General features: G+C 45.2%; 1 protein-coding gene across 1 annotated transcript; it reads left to right on the forward strand.

The window, feature by feature from the left end:
- Positions 1-966: 966 nt before the first annotated feature.
- Positions 967-19,415, forward strand: LOC311318298 (ubiquitin-associated and SH3 domain-containing protein B-like; the record flags this gene model as incomplete). Its single annotated transcript, XM_084449588.1, has 14 exons — positions 967-1,094; positions 11,943-11,996; positions 12,482-12,668; positions 13,115-13,313; positions 13,557-13,726; positions 13,863-14,071; positions 14,230-14,374; positions 14,824-14,944; positions 15,181-15,303; positions 15,393-15,485; positions 15,744-15,888; positions 17,932-18,038; positions 18,330-18,439; positions 19,278-19,415. The coding sequence occupies 14 exons, from the start codon at positions 967-969 to the stop codon at positions 19,413-19,415; spliced, it is 1,929 nt and encodes a 642-aa protein (XP_084305714.1).
- Positions 19,416-20,261: the final 846 nt, after the last annotated feature.

The raw sequence follows: 20,261 nt of genomic DNA on the forward strand, positions 1-20,261 counted from the left end.
AAATCTTAAAACATTTTTGTAAGACTTTGAGTCTGGTTATATTTTTGGTGTGTGAGTCCTCCTTTGCTGTTTTCAGACAGAATGTTACCACATGGTGGCGAGCTCAAATTGTTATTGCATTAATACTTTCTCTCTTGCCATAATGGAAGTAGGCCTATAGGCTGTTATAGATAATTGATCCATTATTCTCGCATTCTTTGTGTTTATCAGTCGTCTCTTAAGTGTGTATTGGTGACGGTGCATGTTCAGATCTCAGGCTTGAATTAACTCTTTTCTAAATGCTTTTAGGTGTGGGCGATTTATATAGGCGCAATTTAACAGGCAGGTTGCCTTTCTTATAACCTCATCTGCTCTGTTCCACATTAATCATCAAACCTTTTATCACTACAGTCATTCATTCATACACTCTTATTGATACGATAGCCTACATTGTTGAAGCCCATCACTGCCTCTTTAAAGAAAGGGGCGGTTCTATTGAGCTGCAACCTTTTGACAGGATAGACCTTCGCTCACTCAAACCCATTCATAAATAAGACATTGCGAGGAGAGAAAGCGCAGTTACAGCGAATCATTTGACTAGAAATATGTGCTGTCGAAATTATCTTAACGTAGTCTAGGCTGCAACGGACTTGTGGAAGCGACATATTTTCCATCTCGGCCATTGTAGCTCGGGGTGATGTCGTGGTGAGAGAGCAAAAGTGACTTCCGATTGGTGACCCCCTTCTGCGATGGTTGTGACTTTTCTGTGCTTGTCACCAGGAAGCCTAGCTTATTTTGTGTTCGTAACGTTTTAGGCACAACCCCAGGCTTATTACTGGTCCCCCATCATCCTCTAAAAAGGTTCGTGCATGCGAATGGATTCTTAAAACACAAATGATCAGTTTTGATAACCCGCTGCCTCTATCGTTCTGGTGTTATTGAAAATAAGTGGATCGAGATACTGAGATTCCAATGGAACGGTGAGTTATGGCAGCGAAAGAAGATCTGTACACCAAAGTCACCCCGCGGAGACAGCGGCAGAACCGGACGGGCACTGTCAAACATGGGTCCAATCTTGATGTGCTGCTCTCCATGGGATTTCCTAAAACCAGGGCGTGAGTATTTTATTTTCACTAATCCATGTCATATAATCTCAAGCAAGCATGAGCTGCTCAAATGTGCCTAAAAACAATACAGGCCGATCAAAGCAGCCTAAATCGTAAGATTCGAAAGAAATGTCTTTCTGTTGTCAAAGTTTCTCCACTCACAGACATGTTAGGCCTACTCGCTCCGCAGTGTGCATGGTAGTAGGCTTCTTCTACAGTAGCCTATATGCTGTAGGCTGCTGACAACTGTTCGCGCGACGTAGGTCATCATGTTAATACGCGCGTGCCAAGTTGATATCCTTGGTCGAGAAGTAAAATCTCCTTGATGCAGACCTACAGCAGCCCACTGTCCCTTTCACCAGTGTGTGTTCACGACAAAATGTCACATATTAGTAAGCAAGATTTTTTTTTACTCTACAAACTGGTTTACACGCCCATAAATTGTTTAAACCTAATAAAATCTTAGGTCAAAAGTTAGCCCGCTGTCACATTATAATCCCATGCAACCAGCCACAGTGCAGGAGCTCCTTAAGTAAGACATCTCAGGGTTAGAGGAGTATGGAATTTAGCATCATAAGCCCTGTTTTAAGGTTATTTACGATCATATAAACGGTCCATCTAAAAATGTTGACAGACTTTGCACTTTTGATATATTAGTGCTCATTGCTCATGTCATGCCCAGAGAGAGATCCATTATATGGTTAGCTGATGGTTCTCTAGCAGTATGTCCAGCACCAATATCTCTAACACTGAGCACTAATATCCTAAGAGTGCAAGGTCTGTCAAAATTTGTATATGGGCCGTTGTATATGATTGTATAATATATATTATGATTGTACATAACACTATAACAGGGCTTATGATGCGAAATACCAAATCACTCCTTTAAAATTAGCCAAAGTACATTCAGGGTGGTGGAAAAAGAGCAACCTGGTAATTTCAGTTGAAATGACCTAATAGTCAGACACTGGGATGTGATTAGAAGAGAAACATTTCAGATAAGGATCCTCAGAGGTTACAGAACAGAACACAGCTCCATTGCTACAGTAGTTAGTTCCAAGTGGGCTAACTCTTCACCGGATGTGAGCAGAACAGATGGTTTAGTCATCCTGTTTTGCTGAGTAAAAAATAAATGGGAAGAACAAGTGACCAAACAACTGCACACCGAAGATTCCTTGAAGATGATTCATATCTAGAAATGATACAAACCTGGATATCTTTTTTGAACATTGATGATGAGAGCTGTCAGCTTAGTAAGCTTAACCTTTCCACGGCATGTTTTGTCTCCATAGTAGTGCTTTTTTAGTCACTACCTAAGGTCAGCTTCATGATAACTTGTTTCCTGCTACAGTTTACACATGCTTGCACTCACACAAGCCTCACCTACTTATGACAATATGCAAATGCTTTCCGGGGACACAGTGTCATTGGTGGTGCCTGTCATAGCCCTGGGGGGGACAAGAGCCTCATTGTGGAGGAGGCTGAACCATTGGTAACCATGAATCACACAACCCCACTGTTTCATGGCAGGAGTTCATGCTGAATCATCCACCTATCGACCAGCGTAATCAGAAGTGATCTCGCTGATGGTCGCCTCTCCTCGCCCGCCTGGAGGAAGTCAGGATGGAATGTGATCAGAATGACCGAAGCTCCAAATACAGCTCATGTTTCAATATCTCTGTTGTCAGTTTACTGCTTCTCCACATTTGGTTTGTTTTTTTCTTATTTATTTATTTTAAATAAATAAATAAATAAGAAACAAAACAAACCATAATATTGTTGTTTCATATAAAATATAAAAGATGGGACTTTGGGACTCCTTGATATCCTAAAGATATATATACTGTATATATATATATTTATATATTTTTTAAGGTGTGCAGGAAAGAGTCAGACAGACAGAAAAGGCTGACAAGAGTGGTTAGGGGTGTGATACAAAGGAAAGGCTGAGATTCCTTTCCAGTTTAAGAGCAATCTTTCACTAGTTTCTCCCCGATAATGATGCAACCCAGAGAAAGATTGTGAACAAACTTTCCAATCATAGGAGGCAACAGAAAAAAGCGTTAACTACAGTAGTTGTTAATGGTTTTGCACATAAAACATTTGTTTGTGACTAGCATCCTTCATGAGCATAGATGGTTTGAGAGTAATGATTTGTAACTGGGCAACAGACAAGATCACAGAATGACACTGCCAAAACTCAGATAGTTGGGGCTTGTGATGTTTGTCCTCATGGATGTTAACAGTCTCTGTTACACTTTGCTGATCAGGACCACACTCTTGTTTGTGAGTGTGTGCATTTTACGATAGTGTGTATGTGTGTGTGTGTGTGTGTGTGTGTGTGTGTGTGTGTGTATGCACGCACACGTTTGTCTGCATGTTTGTTTGTATGTATGTTTGAGACAGGATGGTGTGTGTGTGTGTGTGTGTGTGTGTGTGTGTGTGTGTGTGTGTGTGTGTGTGTGTGTGTGTGTGTGTGTGTGTGTATGTATGTATGTATGTATGTGTTTGTGTTTATAGAAGAACCATCTGCCCAGTCTGGGTTGCCACAGTAAGTGTCAGTGCAGCATGGTCAGACCCCTCCCTCGTCTAATTCCACACGGGGAGCCTGTGGGCTCTGGCAGGCCTGAGCAAGCGCCATATTGCAGATGGCTTTTAGAATAGCCGGGGAGTAATAGGCGTTTAATTACACTGCCTGATTACATTTGGCCCTTTGATGACACAACCATAGGGCGCTATCCTTCCCTTGGAGCTTCTCATCCATGTCCTTTTCTGTTGTTTTCTCATTGGCGTACGGCTGCTGCTTGTGTTGATACTGTACTGTACTTCTCTAGGCTGCTGTGAATTGGTTATGAATGGTGATGGACCATTGCCAAACCTGTTGCCAGATTGGCTGAGTGAGCCCATATAGCAGACGTTATGGGTAGTGTGATAGTTTACTGTGCTATCTGTTTTCATGACGTGCCACTCTTTCTCACTGTGCATGTGTGCTGTGCATTGCAAATTAGTGTTTTCTGGGGAACTGTTTCTTCGCAGTCTGTTACTGTAATCCCTGTTCTGTATCTTCTAACAAAGACGATCTTCAAAGGCACAACTCACAACTTCCGTCACTGTTTCTGTGGTTACTGAACACTATAATGCAGCTCATGCAGATGTGGTAAGGATTGTACAGTACTGTTACAGTAAGTGAATTCAAGATTCAGATTTTTAGAGTTGCTCCAGTTTCCATTCCAGAATTAACACAGACCTTTAACTCAATGCAAGTTAATATAATTTTTTTATTTTTTTTTATTTTGCTTGTATGTTCTACTCTATGTAAACTTCTGTTCAGAATTGTTTCCGCCAAGAGGAAGTGGCCTATTTCAGGAAGTGGTTTTGACCTTTTCAGAGAACCCATATGTGCTTAAATTAAGAGAGGGTGTTAGTGTTGTCCAAGCCTTTCTGTGACTAGTATACAGTACAACATAATGTACATATAATGGTGCATTTCTATCCATCTTCAGATCACATATGAACTATATTATAATTCCTTTGGAATTGTGTAAATGCTTCAAATATGCAGATGTATATAATGTTTAGGTTAACATTTTACATACATTATTTCTTTCTATCTTAGCTTTTTCATGTTTGGTGTTTTGCTGATCCAAAAAGCTTTCAAGTTGCTTCTCAGGGGACATAAGTATGTTTACCACATTGCTAGATAGCTGAACATGAACTAACAGATGGCAGGATTGATGTGGCATGTTGTCTGTCTTCATAGGAGTTCAATAAGGAATTCAAAATGGTGTATTGAACAAAGACTTCCTGGGAGAAAAACACAGCACTGTTTTGGTTCAGATACAGACCCTCTAGACCAGCCTCTCTCAAACATTTTTGTCCCAGGGCCCAGTAATCCATGGCCCTCAACCTCTGCGGACCACTTACATAATGTTTTGGGGAAAGAAATACATTTTTTTCATTCAATGTATTTTATTGAAAACATTTGGTAACGCTTTATAATACAGCCCCATTTTAATATAACATTAACATTTAAATGTGTATCTGTCTTGTTTGCACCACCTCATGTCTGTGTCTCTGTTGTCTGTCTATCTGTCTGCTGTCTGTCTCTGTTGGCTGAGTTGTCTGTCTCGGCATTGGAGTCTTTTGCACATACAGCTAAAACGGATCAACAGCATTGAATTGAATACAGTTATTTTGATTGAATATACAGTTCTTTTATTTTGGGGGGTGTGTCACGGCCCAGCAGGGATTCCTCTGCGGCCCGGTGCCGGTCCGCGGCCCATAGTTTGAGAAAGGCTGCTCTAGACTATGATGGTGGAGGTTCAGATACAGACAGTCTCTAGACTATGATGGCTGAGGTTCAGATACAGACAGTCTCTAGACTATGATGGTGGAGGTTCAGATACAGACAGTCTCTAGACTATGATGGTGGAGGTTCAGATATAGACAGTCTCTAGACTATGATGGCTGAGGTTCAGATACAGACAGTCTCTAGACTATGATGGTGGAGGTTCAGATATAGACAGTCTCTAGACTATGATGGTGGAGGTTCAGATACAGACAGTCTCTAGACTATGATGGTGGAGGTTCAGATACAGACAGTCTCTAGACTATGATGGTGGAGGTTCAGATACAGACAGTCTCTAGACTATGATGGTGGAGGTTCAGATATAGAAAGTCTCTAGACTATGATGGTGGAGGCTCAGATTCAGACAGTCTCTAGACTTCTTCAAGAAGTACTCTTAAGCACCTATTGTGTTTTTAGTTTGCTATTCTTGCACTTTGTCTTCAGTACTAGATTATGCTCTTAGTCACTTGTTTTAGAAAGGATATGCACTTGTGAGTTCTGGCAAGTAGTAGTACATTACATTCCTACATTAAATGCAATTATTGTTAGTTGCTTTGGATAAATGTGTCTACTAAATTACTGTAATGTTATGTATATACAGTACTTACATATATACATGAAAGGAATGGGATGCTGGGGGAGTGAAGTTGTGCAGTTGGGTTAAATAGAGTACCTATGGATCTGAAGGAAGTATGGTAATTTATCTATAGTCTATTGATATGTATATTCACAAGCACAAAATGTAGATGTGTATATTCTACCGAGTATAAATATAAGGTGAGTGTAGCTACTCAGTCCAGAGTTTCAACAGGCCGTCTCTTCATTCAGGATCCTGATGGTCTGAGGGACGGAGCTCCTTCTGAGCCTCTCTGAGTTGGTTTGAGTACGCGGTACCTCCTCCCTGACCTGAGCAGAGAGAAGAGGCTGTCGTCCGGGTGACTGGGATCCATGAGGGTTCTCCTGGCCCTGGTCCTTTTCCACCTTGTGTAGATGTCCTGGAGATGTGGGAGAGTCTCCCCTTTGATACAGTATGTTCTGCTGACTGTACCACTCCCTGCAGTGCCTTCCAGTCTTGCATGGTGCTACTAGCCTGCTATTAAAATAAGTTAACCAGGGAGGATGTCCCGTATTGCATTGGGCGGGTGCTTTGTGAGTCAGACCCCTTTACGTCACTTTTGCCATCTTTGTGAAATGTCCTCAGGTTCATGCACCCTTAAATAATTTCCTTTCATCTGCCTCACAAGTAATTGTTAATTATTCATTGGGTTTGACTCACTAAATATCCGTAGACACTAATACTTGGCGGTGAGCATGTTTAGTCATTTACATTTCAGGGCTACAGTATTTGTCACCTGCGTATGACATTCATATCATTTCTCCCCATTACATTCCACCACCTTTATAATAGTGTTTTTAACCTCACTGTTCATAGGCAGGTATGACTCATCAGGTGGTTGTGGATTAATCAGGTGGTTGTGGACTAATCAGGTGGTTGTGGACTAATCAGGTGGTTGTGGAGGCCTCATCAACAGGCCTTTAGCACGATTCTACCCTGTAGGTTATGACCATATCAGCTCAGTTGATTGTGGAACTTTGCTTTATGTGTCATCGTCAAAAATGTTTATGATCCAGCGCCAAACGTCCACAACCATGTCTATGAGTATTTTAAAATGCATATTTAAACATTTTTCACTTCAGACTGACAGTCTGTCATTGGGTCCACTCACCGTCTGTCTCTCACCCTCTGTCTCAAACTTCTCCGTTAAATTGAATGGTGTCACCCTCTGCCTAGCTGTGCATGCACCTTTTCTGCCTGTGTGTCACACAATCTCATCTCTCGGAAAATAATGAAGTGAGTGTGTGAGGAACAGAGGTGAAGAGGCTCATACAGTACTGTTGAGTTCTTGAAGAGAGATACCACTGAATGGGGACACTGTGACACTGGCTGCTAAGAGAAGGCCTCTCGTTGAAAGCTCGTAATTAGTGCACAATGACCGGATGACAGAGATGTCTTACAGAACCAATTAGTGACTGAGCCTTTTGTTTCAAATCATATTCTTACACAATGAGAGGCTTTGTGCGTGGTGTAATCGCTAGCTTGTCTTTCATTTCCTTCCCTTTGTCTCTGCCCTGGCTCTCTCTCTCTCTCCTGTCGTCTCTCTCTCCTCTTTCCCACACACCTCTGTACATTGGAGCAAGGTGTGCCACTGGATCTGATGATTCTATTCTCTAGGGTTCGATCCCGCGTAGTCAGATGCGGAGGTGGCATCTGGACTCTGTCTCATTTGGGGGGTGATCGGGGGGCTGATCGGGGGTGGAGACTGTGCGCCCGCTGCCACTCTGAACACACGGCCCTGTGTTCTAATTAACCTTTTTCAGCATAATCTGCTCTCAGAGGTCAGCCAACGGGAACAAAATAGCAGCTGTCGAAAAAAGGCCCCTGAAGTTGAGAAGAAGGAAGCCTTCTTTCTCTCTCCTGTGTTCAGGGGCTCCAGTCCTGGTGCACCAGATCCACGGAGAGCCCATGAGGACTGTGGGCCAGAGCCAGATGAAGGGAGGGGCGCGTCCTCTGTTGATAGACCTGCCTGGAGGGCCCTGGCTGGGGGTGTTTCCAGGAGCTCCAGTTCAGTGTGCTGGTGATGACTCGGAGGGCTTTCTCCATGGTGTGATAAGTGGTCAGCGATGTACGCTTGGTGTCAGCTTGTAAACAGGAAGTGTGGATTTCCCATAGAGCTGACGCAGGAGGGAGGGGCCATCGGGTACACACAGCTCTTTCTTCCCATGTCTCTCTCACAGTCTCTTTCTTTATCTCTGTCGCTCTCTCTACTCTCTCTTCCTCTCCCTATACATGTATTTTAACTAATAATGGTAAATGTAGGCGGATGTGGTTAAATTCCAGCCAATATCTGTGTTGTTAATCAAACTAGGATTGCTATCAAATTTATTAGCCACATGTATCCCACGCTGTCATGTATTTCATTTTATTTAACAAAACAGGGAGGTATTAAACGTATAGAACATATTATACACACTTCTCCATTGGCTACAACACACACAGTCATTATCCAATCGCACGCTGTGAGACTTCTCTCCAACCTTTTCGTCCCTCAGTAGCCTTGAACAGGAAATGCAGTTTATAAATAAATCATTCAGTTCCTGCCTGGACTGGAGTGGAGGGGCGCGGGTTAGAATCACAGTAACCCTGGAGACCTGGGCAGCCTGTAGGGGAGTTGATACTGCACGCTGACTGCCTGTAGGGGAGTTGATACTGCACGCTGACAGAGCTACAGCCTGTAGGGGAGTTGATACTGCACGCTGACAGAGCTACAGCCTGTAGGGGAGTTGATACTGCACACTGACAGAGCTACAGGTGTGGAGCTTATGGACGGTGTGAGCACAGTGTGTTTGTCTACACTTGACCGCAATGCAGTATGCTGCATGTTATAATTCATTGGAGCTCAGTATCTTCACCTTATGAAGAATATACAAATTAAATTGGCATTTTAATGTTGTGCAATATACTGTGTGTGTGTGTGTGTGTGTGTGTAGGGGGGTGGGGGGTATAGAATACTAGAGTTGAAATCCAGACAGAAATAGGAAATGCATAAATACCCACACAGCAGAATATGCTCCATGTGGTTTTGTTCACATGCGGTGTTTCCACCAAGCAGGTCTTTGTCAGGCATACTCTCACATGAGGGAAGTGAGGGACAGAAGACAAACAGACCAGTGTTCAAACAATGGAGATTATCTGATGGTTTGATACCACATTCTGACATTCTGATGTTCAGGCAGTACTCCTACTTAGGGCTGGGCAATAAAATCGATACAGCAACACATCACAATATTTGTTTTCTGTGGTACTGTATCGATTTTCCTCAATACTGCATTGATACATAAAAAAAGGATAGAATTCAGTCATAGATACATTATTCATGTTTTAAATGGATTTAAAATGTTCTTACATTCCCTCTGCCCTCAGGATCACCTCCAGGGAGCGGGTGATGGAATTGTATTTTCAGCTGTATTTCAGCTGTAGAGTATCGCAGTGTATCGCAATACATATCTATGAATTGTATTGTTTCACATCGCAATGTATCTTAATACAATCGTATCATGGCCCATGTATCATGATACGTAGCGTATCAAGAGGTCCTTGCCAGTACCCAGCCCTACTCCTACTGTAGCTGAGAGTGTCACATCTGGACAGCTTTAATTCCATCATGCCTGTAGAAACAGGAAATCCTCTGATCTAGTTGCCCTCCTGGATAAATAACCTGATGGGATCTGTGTGTGTGTGTGCATATGTACGTGTGTGTGTACGTGTGTGTGTGTGTGCGTGTGTGCGCGTGTGTGTGTGTGAGTAAGTGCGCATGTAGCTTCATGTATGCCCAAACTCCAGGTGTCTCATTCCTTATTTCTCTAGGTCTGTATATTGTGTGGAACTGGGTGAGCCATCTGGTGTTGCCGTAACCAGGGCTTTCCCATCCCAGCATGCTTATAGTTGGCAGGGCACACTGCCCCAGGGGTTGGGGGGGGGGGGGGGGGCAGGATCTAGGTCCCTCTCTGTAGGGCAGGGTTATAAATAGCTTGTTGATTTTGTACACCAGAGTGGCACTACTACAATTCAATGTTATTTTCTCACTCAGGAAAGAGATATACGTAGCCATACAGTGGCTCTGCGCTCTTCAGACCACACTCACAGATGGTGACCCATGTTCCACAGATTGGCTAGTCTCGCATAGCCAGACCTATCTCCACTCTTCGTTTACGCTGTGCCAGTGCTGAGGAAAGGGCTGGCTTAACTCATTACCATTCGGAGATGAGGGGGGAAACGCAGCATTTCTTAAACCAATCACAATCGTCTTGGGCAGAGTGGTTGCTAGGTCATTGTTGTTTCGCATAGTCTGGAGTGAATCTGATTGGGCTGGGAAAATCTTCCGTCGCCAGTGATTGGGCAGTAATAAACAAATTATAAGACTTGTCCCCAAAACCTACATGTAGTGAGTCAGACTACAGGTTGGCAGACCTCACGCCATAGTCTACGAGTGGAAACTATCGTTGATAGTTCTGTCGCTGGTGGGCAGGGGGTTGGCATGTAGTTTTGGATAAAAGTGTCTGTTAAATTACTGTAATGTAGCTAAAAGGTATTGCAGTGGTCAGTGCAGTTTTTGTCCATTGTTTATTAATTTATTTGATGTCATGTTACCCCTGGACAGGTGTCTCTTGAAAAAGAGATGCAAATCTCAATGAGACCAACCTGTGTAAATAAAGGATAAAAAAAATGTGATCAGCAGAGCAGCCCATCCCCACGGAGACTCAATGAACTGAGGTTTTATAAAAAGATAACCTACTAATTAGATTCTGAGCTCTCATTAACTGTAATATAATCAGCTCTTCACCTTACTCGGAAAAAAAAGCCCCAGGATATGAGCTGTTGCCTGGAAAATTACACAATTAGAACGGTGGCTTTTGAGATGCGGTACATAGGTTACGTTATGTACGGATCGGAACGTTCCTATGACTTCCTGTTTATGAAGCGGTTAAAGTTAAGTATAACAAGAAAATCTTTCCGCTTTCCTAATTACAGTTTATCCGGGTTCATCTGATTCCAAGCATTTGCATTTTTTCCTCCCCGAAACGTATGATTCAGAAGTCAACGGAGAGTCAGATGTCACCTGCTGCGCGTGTCACTCCTGACCAGACAGCTCCTCTTCTGACTGTTACAGACTGTGTCAGATAGTGGGAGGAGGTGTCGCCCACGCCCCCCTGGAGAGATATCATTTGATGGTCAGAGTTTACATAGCACCTCTCTGTGACAGGAGTGTGGATGATCTTTTTGCAATCTTGAGGCTTTAGCATACTGTCTCCAAAAATGTTATCCTCTCCGTGACACCGTCTTGTGTCTTTGGAGAACATTGTTCAGTGTTGCACAGTTCCAAGTTTCTTTTTCACCCCAGTTTGACTATGGTTTGTTTTCTTACTTGTGTACCGTATTAACATGTTAGAGTAACTACACTGTGTCAGCTCTGTGCTTCCATTCTGAAATGTATGACAACCAGAGTGTGATGTCCCCTCCCCCACACTAGCGTGTGCTCAGGCATGTGTGATGAGGATGCTGCTGTCTGTGCCATATTGTGTGTGAACAAAATGATACCAAACTGATTGGGTAATATTTAACTTCAAGCTCTTGGTTTCAGCCAGCTGCCTCATTTGAATGTTTTCAAAGTGAACCAAAAGGTAGAAGTGAATTTCTCCTTTAGAGCGCGTGGTTGTGCTTTGTTATAAAGCTCTGAGGCGTGAAGCCTCATGCTGTACACAGTTAGACCACAGATGGCTACTGATCTTCACTGTGATGTGAATCACATAACTCTTAAACACTCAGCTAAGTTCCAATAAACATCTGCTGGAAGAGAGACAATTGATCTTGTGACTATAGCACGTTGATCTCTCTCCCGCTCTCTTTCCTTTTCCTTTCTCTCTCTCTCTCTCTCTCTCTCTCTCTGCAGTCTAAAAGCTCTGGTGTCCACAGGAGGCAGGAATGTCCAGGCAGCCTGTGATTGGTGAGTTAAGACAAACACACGCGCACACACACACACACACACACACACACAAACTCATAAAAGAAACAGACGAACCCCCCCCCACCCACACACACACACAGACGAACACAAAAGCACACTTACAAAAATGCACATACACACAGTTATTTATATAGGTGAATAGTGAGATGCCTGGTCTGAACTAATGGTGGTCATTAAAGGCCTGGTCCAGATGTGAACTGTCTCTACACTCTTTGCTCCATCGCTGCTGCCACCTGCTGGAAATAGTATTGAATGCCCTTGTCCCCAAAACCAATCATACACAGTGCACACACACTCACAGATATTTAAACATTGACGCCAATGAATGGAAACCAGGGTCAAGCCTACTGTTTTGACAGTGACGCACAAGCTATAAAGACATGACTCACGCTGAGAAAGAACACCCACCAGTTCCATGTGCGCTTCTGTAACTGCCCCCCCCCGCATGCCTCGCCCTGGCCCAGGCTGTTCTCCCATGTGGACGACCCCTTCCTGGACGACCCCCTGCCCAGGGAGTACGTGTTGTACCTGCGCCCCAGTGGACCACTGCTCCACCAGCTCTCACACTTCTGGCAGCAGAGTCGGGTTACCTGCGGCAAGAACAAGGCCCACAACATCTTCCCCCACATCACCCTCTGCCAGTTCTTCATGGTGAGTGTTTGTGTGTGTGCGTGTGTGTGTGTAGGGCCTACTCATGCACTTTGGCTTCAGCACTCTTACACTTTGGCTTTAGCACTAGACTAGATTATGCTCTTAGTCACTTGTTTAGAAAGGAGATGCACTTGTGAGTTCTGGTGAGTAGTTAAACGTTAAATGCAATTATTGTAAGTCGCTTTGGATAAAAGTGTCTGCTAAATGACTGTGATGTAATGTGTGTGCACATGCGCACGTGTGCTCAAGGATAGCACTCTGACCAGTGTCACAGTATTTGGGTTACAATTACAATGCATCTCTGACCTCCCCTTTCTTAATAACTCCGAGGGTCAGAGGTCATACGAGCAGCGGTCAAATCGGTTTGCCGTGTCTCGGTGCCTGTGTTTATGCTGACGATGCCGCGAGTGACGCGCTCTGTCCCGTGTCCCGCGGTGTGTGGTCAGTGTGCGGACGGGAAGGTGGAGGCGCTGTGCGAGGCCCTCCAGGCCACGGTGGCCCAGTGGCGGGGCCGCTTCCCCACGCCGCTCCCCCTGGAGCTCTACACCTCCTCCAACTTCATCGGCCTCTTCGTGGAGGAGCAGATCGCGGAGGTGCTCAAGAGCTTCGCCGCGGACTTCGCCACCGAGGCCGCAGCTAAAGCCGGTAAGTTCTGCAGCAGACGGCACACAACGCACAACGGCCAAGACACTGGTTTTTAAAAAGCCTGTCTTGTCTTTCAAGATTCAACGGGTTGAATCTTGAAATGTGACATTTTTTAAACTTTCAACGTTCCATATCGGCAGTCTCACCAAACAATCGAATCTAACTGCTTATAAAACTGTCTCGGCTGTTGTATGTGAAGCCAGCTTAAACCTCTGGATGATGGTGTGCCCCCTATTTGCTCAGATGTCCACGTGGAACCCCATAAGAAGCAGCTCCATGTCACCCTGGCCTACCACTTCCAGACCAACCACCTGGCCGCGCTGGAGAAGTTGGCCAAGGGCGTGGACATCTCCCTGGGCTGCGATTGGCTAGCCGTGCTCTTCTCTCGGGACATACGATTCGCCAATCACGAGGTACGTCGTCACCCCCTCGTCTTCCGTCGAGGTCAATGGGGCCACATTATCTTTGCTGGCTGGCATTCTGGTTGTCCACCTCTGGCCATTTGACCTGTGACCTGACCCCCCCCCCCCCCCCCCCCCACCAACCCAGACGCTGCGTGTCATGTACCCCTACATGCCTCAGAACGAGGACGAGCTGGAGCTGGTGCCGGGGGACTTCATGTTCATGTCGTCCGGGGAGCAGAGCAGTGCCAGCGAGGGATGGGTCTATGGCACGTCGCTGGGCACGGGGCTGTCCGGCCTCCTGCCCGAGAACTACGTCAGCCGGGCGGACGAGTGTGACACCTGGGTGTTCCACGGGTAAGGAGGGAAGGGAAGCCTCGTCGTCCTCGACTGTCAGTACCGTTTTGGTAGTAAAAGTTGACGGGGTCATTGTGATCTGCCCCTGATACTATGGCAAGACAGGTAATGTTGCTGCTTCATCGCGGCCCGTTTTATATCTGTGTTGCTTTCCCCAGGTCTCACTCGTTTCTCAGCTGTGCCTCGCCATCCAACACCGGCGCCGCGGTGGGCGGGCTCTTATTTGATGGACAGTTGGATGGCCGTCTCCTTGACGACCCTGGAGATCCACTCAGCCTGAATTTTCTCTGTCCCCCTGTCCAGGTAGGCTTGTGATAGATAGTAGGGGTCCCGTAAATCATATTTCAAATGGATTGGTTGATCAGCTCATTCTGAACAATATTGGAATTCTACAGGTGGCAGATGTGGCAATGAGCTATTGTCAGGCAACGTGCATTTTTGACTTGGAAATTGCACACAGTGACATCCTGTTTCACACACTGTCAAAGAGATGAGGGCCAATGCAACCAGAATCTGTATGTGTGTGTATATATGTGTGTGTGTGTGTGTGTGTGTGTGTGTGTATATGTGTGTGTGTGTGTGCACGCATGTGTACTCAGTATATTTCAATACCTTACGCGTTGCTAAGGGTGACGATGTCACCCTTAGTTAGTTGAGGGGAAAATGTACTGTATTTTGAAATATAATGTGCAGTATTTTGAAATATAATCTGCTGTATTTTAAATGTAAAACCGGTTTGGCTGATCCCTCAGGTGCTGAGACCCAGCAGTCAGTCTTGTCTGCCCAAGAGCAGCCTGTTTGTGTGTCGCCATGGGGAGAGGATGGATGTGGTGTTTGGGAAACACTGGATCACTCAGTGCTTTGATGCCAAAGGTTAGAGGGAGAGGGAGGGAAGGCATGGAGGAGTAGATACAGCTTCATTGGTGGATTTGATGCTCACTGTGCTTCTTTGAGTTAACAACATGTCCCCCTGCCTGGGTTTCGTGTGTGTGTGTGTGTGTGTGTGTGTGTGTGTGTGTGTGTGTGTGTGTGTGTGTGTGTGTGTGTGTGTGTGTGTGTGTGTGTGTGTGTGTGTGTGTGTGTGTGTGTGTGTCTGTGTGTGTGTGTAGGTCGATATATCCGCTCCAATCTCAACATGCCATTGAGCTTGCCAGCCAGGAGCGGAGGGTACCGGGACTATGACAAAGACTGCCCAATCACAGTGTTTGGCTCCACCCAGGCCCGCCTCGTGGGTAGGTGGTACCCAGGTACAATGTCCAGGTTATATTAGTTACGGGATGGTATATTCAGCCTGTGTGATGTACTGTATGTTTCCTGACAGGCGAGGCCCTGTTTGAGAGTCACGCAGTCATAGACTTTGTGTACTGCTCTCCGTCGCTGCGCTGTGTCCAGACGGCCCACAACATCCTCCGAGGTACGACCTCACCGCCATCACTCTCCACCACCATCACCATCACCCACTACCGTTACGGGACAAATTAAGTTCTACTACTACTACCATCATCACTACCTCTACCGCCATCATCACCATCATCCACCACCATCGCTACCACCATTACCTGCAGCTCTTCTCCTAGAGTTAGAACAACCTCAGGTTATAACTGTAGCATATGTTAGAGTGTATCACTAATTCAGTCCATAACGCCCCCCCTCCCCATCCACCGTGTTCCAGGTCTCCAGCAGGAGGGAAAGACTAAGATCCGTGTGGAGCCGGGCCTGTTTGAGTGGACTAAGTGGGTGTCAGGCACGGCTCTCCCAGCCTGGATCCCTCCGACTGACTTAGCTGCTGCTAACCTGAGTGTGGACACAACCTACAGGTAGACACAACCTACAGGTAGCTACAGATGAGGGATCATGGCCGTCACTATGGGTGGTCCTTAGGGGGCCTGGCCCACTCCCAAAAGTGCTAGTGCCCCCCCACTGACGCCCATAGTTAATTCATTTATTAATAGGTTTGCATTAATTATCATATTTTTCTGTTAAATTAAAAATACTTACTGTATATACCTTATAAATGAAAACATTAAATTAGAGAAACATACAATTGGTGGGTGAAAAGACAATTTGCGCAATTTCTGCCTGGATATCATAGCCTTATGGTAGCCCACATCATGGAGCACTGTCAGGAATTTATGGCTATTTATGGCGTTATTTTTGTGCTAAAATTCTGTGCCCGTGAAGGGATATTTTGAGCGCACAAAGAGATGTTTTGCACATGCATAAACTTAATTTGGAAGAGAAATGTATTTATGTAGGCCTACGCCTGCTTCCCAGTAGGCCGCTTCCACTCTTCAAGTTTGCACCAGTCTACCTTGGACATGAAGGGTATCCCAATGATTTAAATAAATTAAATTGCATGCACTGTTATTACACAATTTGATCATAATCATAATCATCTTTATTGTGGACTATAATAATAATCCAAATTATAACATCCTACGTAATGGCATGGCAAATGCGCTCTTTACTCCCAAATTGCAAAATGTAGCCAACAACATAAAATGATTATAATGCCAAAATGATTATAATGCCAATATATAGCCTATTTTCAACTTGTAATGTAGGCTAGACATTGTGGGACTTGGTTCATCAAACAATGACCTGTCCATCAATCGAAATCAGCCCTACATCTGACTTCATGGCGTTTCTCCCCTGCATTTTCACGGAATACACGTTGGAATACAAGTGCTGTCTTGTCTGCGCAAAGACAGGTAGGCTACACTAGAAAAGGCCTACCTTTTTTTTTAACCCGTAAAATGGTACGCTTCCCGTGATTGCTTTGATTGGTGTTCACACCAGAAATGGACCACACCAGAGTTCACTTGATAGCGGACCGAGACCACCTCGTCCAGCGGACCAGAGAGTGGTTGTTTGGTCCGCACCAGCCTCAACAAGGCTGGAGTGAACGCGACCTTACTCCTCTTCATCCCTAATGGGACATAAGGCCTCAATGAGCTCTCAACTGCATTCTGCTATGTGAGCAATAGCCTATCTCTAGCTGGAGGTGGCCGCTGTACTGAAAAAGTGATTCACGCCAATGTAGCGGTTAGCGTATGTGCAATTTCAGTTGGGAGTCGAGCTGAGCTGCACTCCAGGCAATGATGACTGTCATCACAGCTTATAGGTCTACCCTTGCCCTAACTTGGAGGACATCTGCAGCAATATGTTAAAACTCCTTTTCAGCACTTAGAAATGTTTTCTCTGACCATCAGCACAGTATGTTGCTCAAACACAAGGCTCAGTGTATTCAGCTTGCCTTTGAAAAGGATCTACTCATAAGTTCAATGACGAATGGAAGGACATTTTGATGAGAAGATTCAACACTCAGAAACGCCGCCTTCAACTTTACTGTCACAGGCAGAATGAGAGAGCTCAGTGTAATTAGTATGTGTCAGTGCTGCACAAATACAATAGCATATATTATCAAAAATATTTAATAATAATTGTGCCCCCTAATGCAGTTCATATGCCCTCCCTAAGACTGAGCCCTAGCAACAGGTCTGCTAGTGATAAGAACACTGAACTCTATGCTGGTCATATGGGTGACACACTTCGCTCCAGCGCTGGAGAAAGGTCTGGTTGGACTCTTAAAACTCGTATCTCTTTGAATCACAGTCACAATCACAGTCATTTTGGCAGAGTGGTTGGTAGGTTGTTGTTGTTGTTGTCTGGGATAATCTCCCATCATCACCGATTGGCCGACCACACGAATCGGCGCCACTGATTGGGTAATAGAAAACGAATGACAAGGCATTGTCATGACAAGGCATTGTCATAATGACATTATCCCCAAAACCTACATCCGTTGAGTCAGACTAGTGCTCAACGAACTAAGTCACTGTTTCCTGGCTTCCCCTCAGACCTCATATTCCCATCAGTAAGTTGGGCGTGTCGGAGTCCTACGAAACCTACATCAGCCGAAGCTTCCAGGTGACCCGGGAGATTGTGTCCGAGTGTAAGAACCTAGGTAAGTTCAAGTCTGTGTGTGTGTGTGTGTGTGTGTGTGTGTGTGTGTGTGTGTGTGTATGTGTGTGTATATATATATATATACTGTGCATGTGTGTGCGTGTATATATATAGAGTGTGTGTGTGCGTGCGCCTGTGTGTGTGTCTGAGTATGAGAGAGAGGAAGCCATAGATGTAACTCACTGCTGCTGCATACTGATTTGAGTGAGATGGGGTGTGTGTCTGCCTGTACTGTAAGTCATGGTATCTGTGGTATGCTCGGCTCTGGCCGCTCCTTCTCTCGCTCACACAGGAAACACGGTCCTGATCGTGGCCCATGCTTCCTCCCTGGAGGCCTGTACGCGCCAGATGCAGGGCCTCAGCCCACAGAACTCCAAGGACTTTGTACAAGTGGTCCGGAAGGTCAGCCTGCTCCCCACATGTCTTTCCAGAGATGATTACTCTCTGTTCCTTTTCTTGCCTCCTCCTCTCTCGTTTCTCTCGTTGGAATCTTGCTCTGTCTCTCAGACCCTGTTTAGACTTGGTTTTAGAATGCGTTTTGGACGATGAGATCACAAGTGGACAGTGAGACACATCGCCGTTTACACCTGTCTGTCATGCGTCTCCAAATGTGTCCAGCTGAACACTTGTGTTCATATACTGTAAGTAACTATAGTAACTAACTCACTCCTGCCTACGTGCGTGTCAAACACCTATTCCATGTAAACAAATCAATAATCAGTCGGTTTGACTTCGATCAGATTTCTTTTTTTTATAAATAAAAATAAAGTGTGCATGAAAGCAACTGAAGATGTTTGAAGAATGAATGTACATGATGGGACTATTTGAACTGTTTCTATTGATAGGACAAAGTCATTTGCAACTTTCAAAAGCGCAGGATAAGGTGAAAAAGAAGAAATATTCTCCTGCTGATGACGTGTTTTCCTGTTACGTCTTTGTCGGGGACGCATCAGAACGCATTAGCGTTTAGACTACTAAAGATATGTTTTCAAATGCGCCCCAGACCACCTCAGCAAGCGGCTTGAGTAAACGTTTCACAGTGTGTTTTGGTGGCCGTTCACACTTGTATTTAGCGCTGTCCACTTGTGATCTGATCATCCAAAAGGCATTTTAAAACCAAGTCAAAACAGGGTCTCAGTCAAGTCATTCTGCCTCTGTCTAACCTCACAGGCTCTTTCTTACTGACACTAGTGTGTCTTGATTGACGTTTCGGCGCCTTCTCTGCTTTGTGACATTGTAGATTCCCTACCTGGGTTTCTGTGCGTGTGAGGAGATGGGGGAGACGGGGGTGTGGCAGCTCGTGGACCCGCCCATCCTGCCTCTGACGCACGGGCCCAATCACAGCTTCAACTGGAGGGAGACGCTGCTGCAGGACTGAGGGACGCGCCCCGCCCCTCCCCTCAGAGCGGGCTCAGAAACTCTCTGGTGAACAAACAGTGTGAACGTTTCCCTCTGCTAAGCCGCACCCACGCCCACGCCGCTATCAGAACCAGTCCAGACAGCCCTGGCTTCCATCAACAGATGCTGTGTTACAGTAACACACGCTCGTCCAATAAGTCTCTCTATTTATCGCAGCGTTTGACATTGTTATTTAACTGTGTGTGTTCAAACGCACTGTTCATGAATGGAGGAGGTATGTGTGTGGCGATCATAGCACAATGTAGCTTCAGCTTCCTGGCGCCCAGAAGCAGTCACTGGCCACAGGCAGCCTCGGGTTCAGTGTCAGAGGGTAGTCGACGTGGTTGTGCTGCCTGAGGTCCCTCCCCCTGTCAAAGCATGGCTGCTTCCTCATACACTGTGATGATGGGGAGGAAAGCTGCACAAATCTTTTTTGCCATGGCTTTGAAAATGTTCCGTTTACTCATTTCACCTGCACAACTCCCCTAAATAAAAATTAAAAAAGCACAAGACTACCCCTGACCAATGACAATCAGAGAGAGCTGGTTCTTTTTGGGGTGAGGTTTTAGTTACAGTAGCTTAGTTCAACCTCCCCTCTGCCAGTTACCTTATACAGTCAACTGCATATTTGTTCAGTTAATGAATTACTGTTTGACCGTGGTCCCTTAAATTCTATTGGCTGCTCATGAGTCATGATGTATCCCTTTTGAGTCTCTCTGGAATTAAGTTTTAACATCCCAAGACCTTGTTTTTCTATGTGTGAATCTGAAAAGAGACCATTGCTTTTCAAATGCTCACTGCATTGCGTTCTGTAGTATTATGTTAT

The sequence above is a fragment of the Borostomias antarcticus genome, assembly GCF_949987555.1.
Source record: "Borostomias antarcticus genome assembly, chromosome: 15".
Taxonomy (NCBI): domain Eukaryota; kingdom Metazoa; phylum Chordata; class Actinopteri; order Stomiiformes; family Stomiidae; genus Borostomias; species Borostomias antarcticus.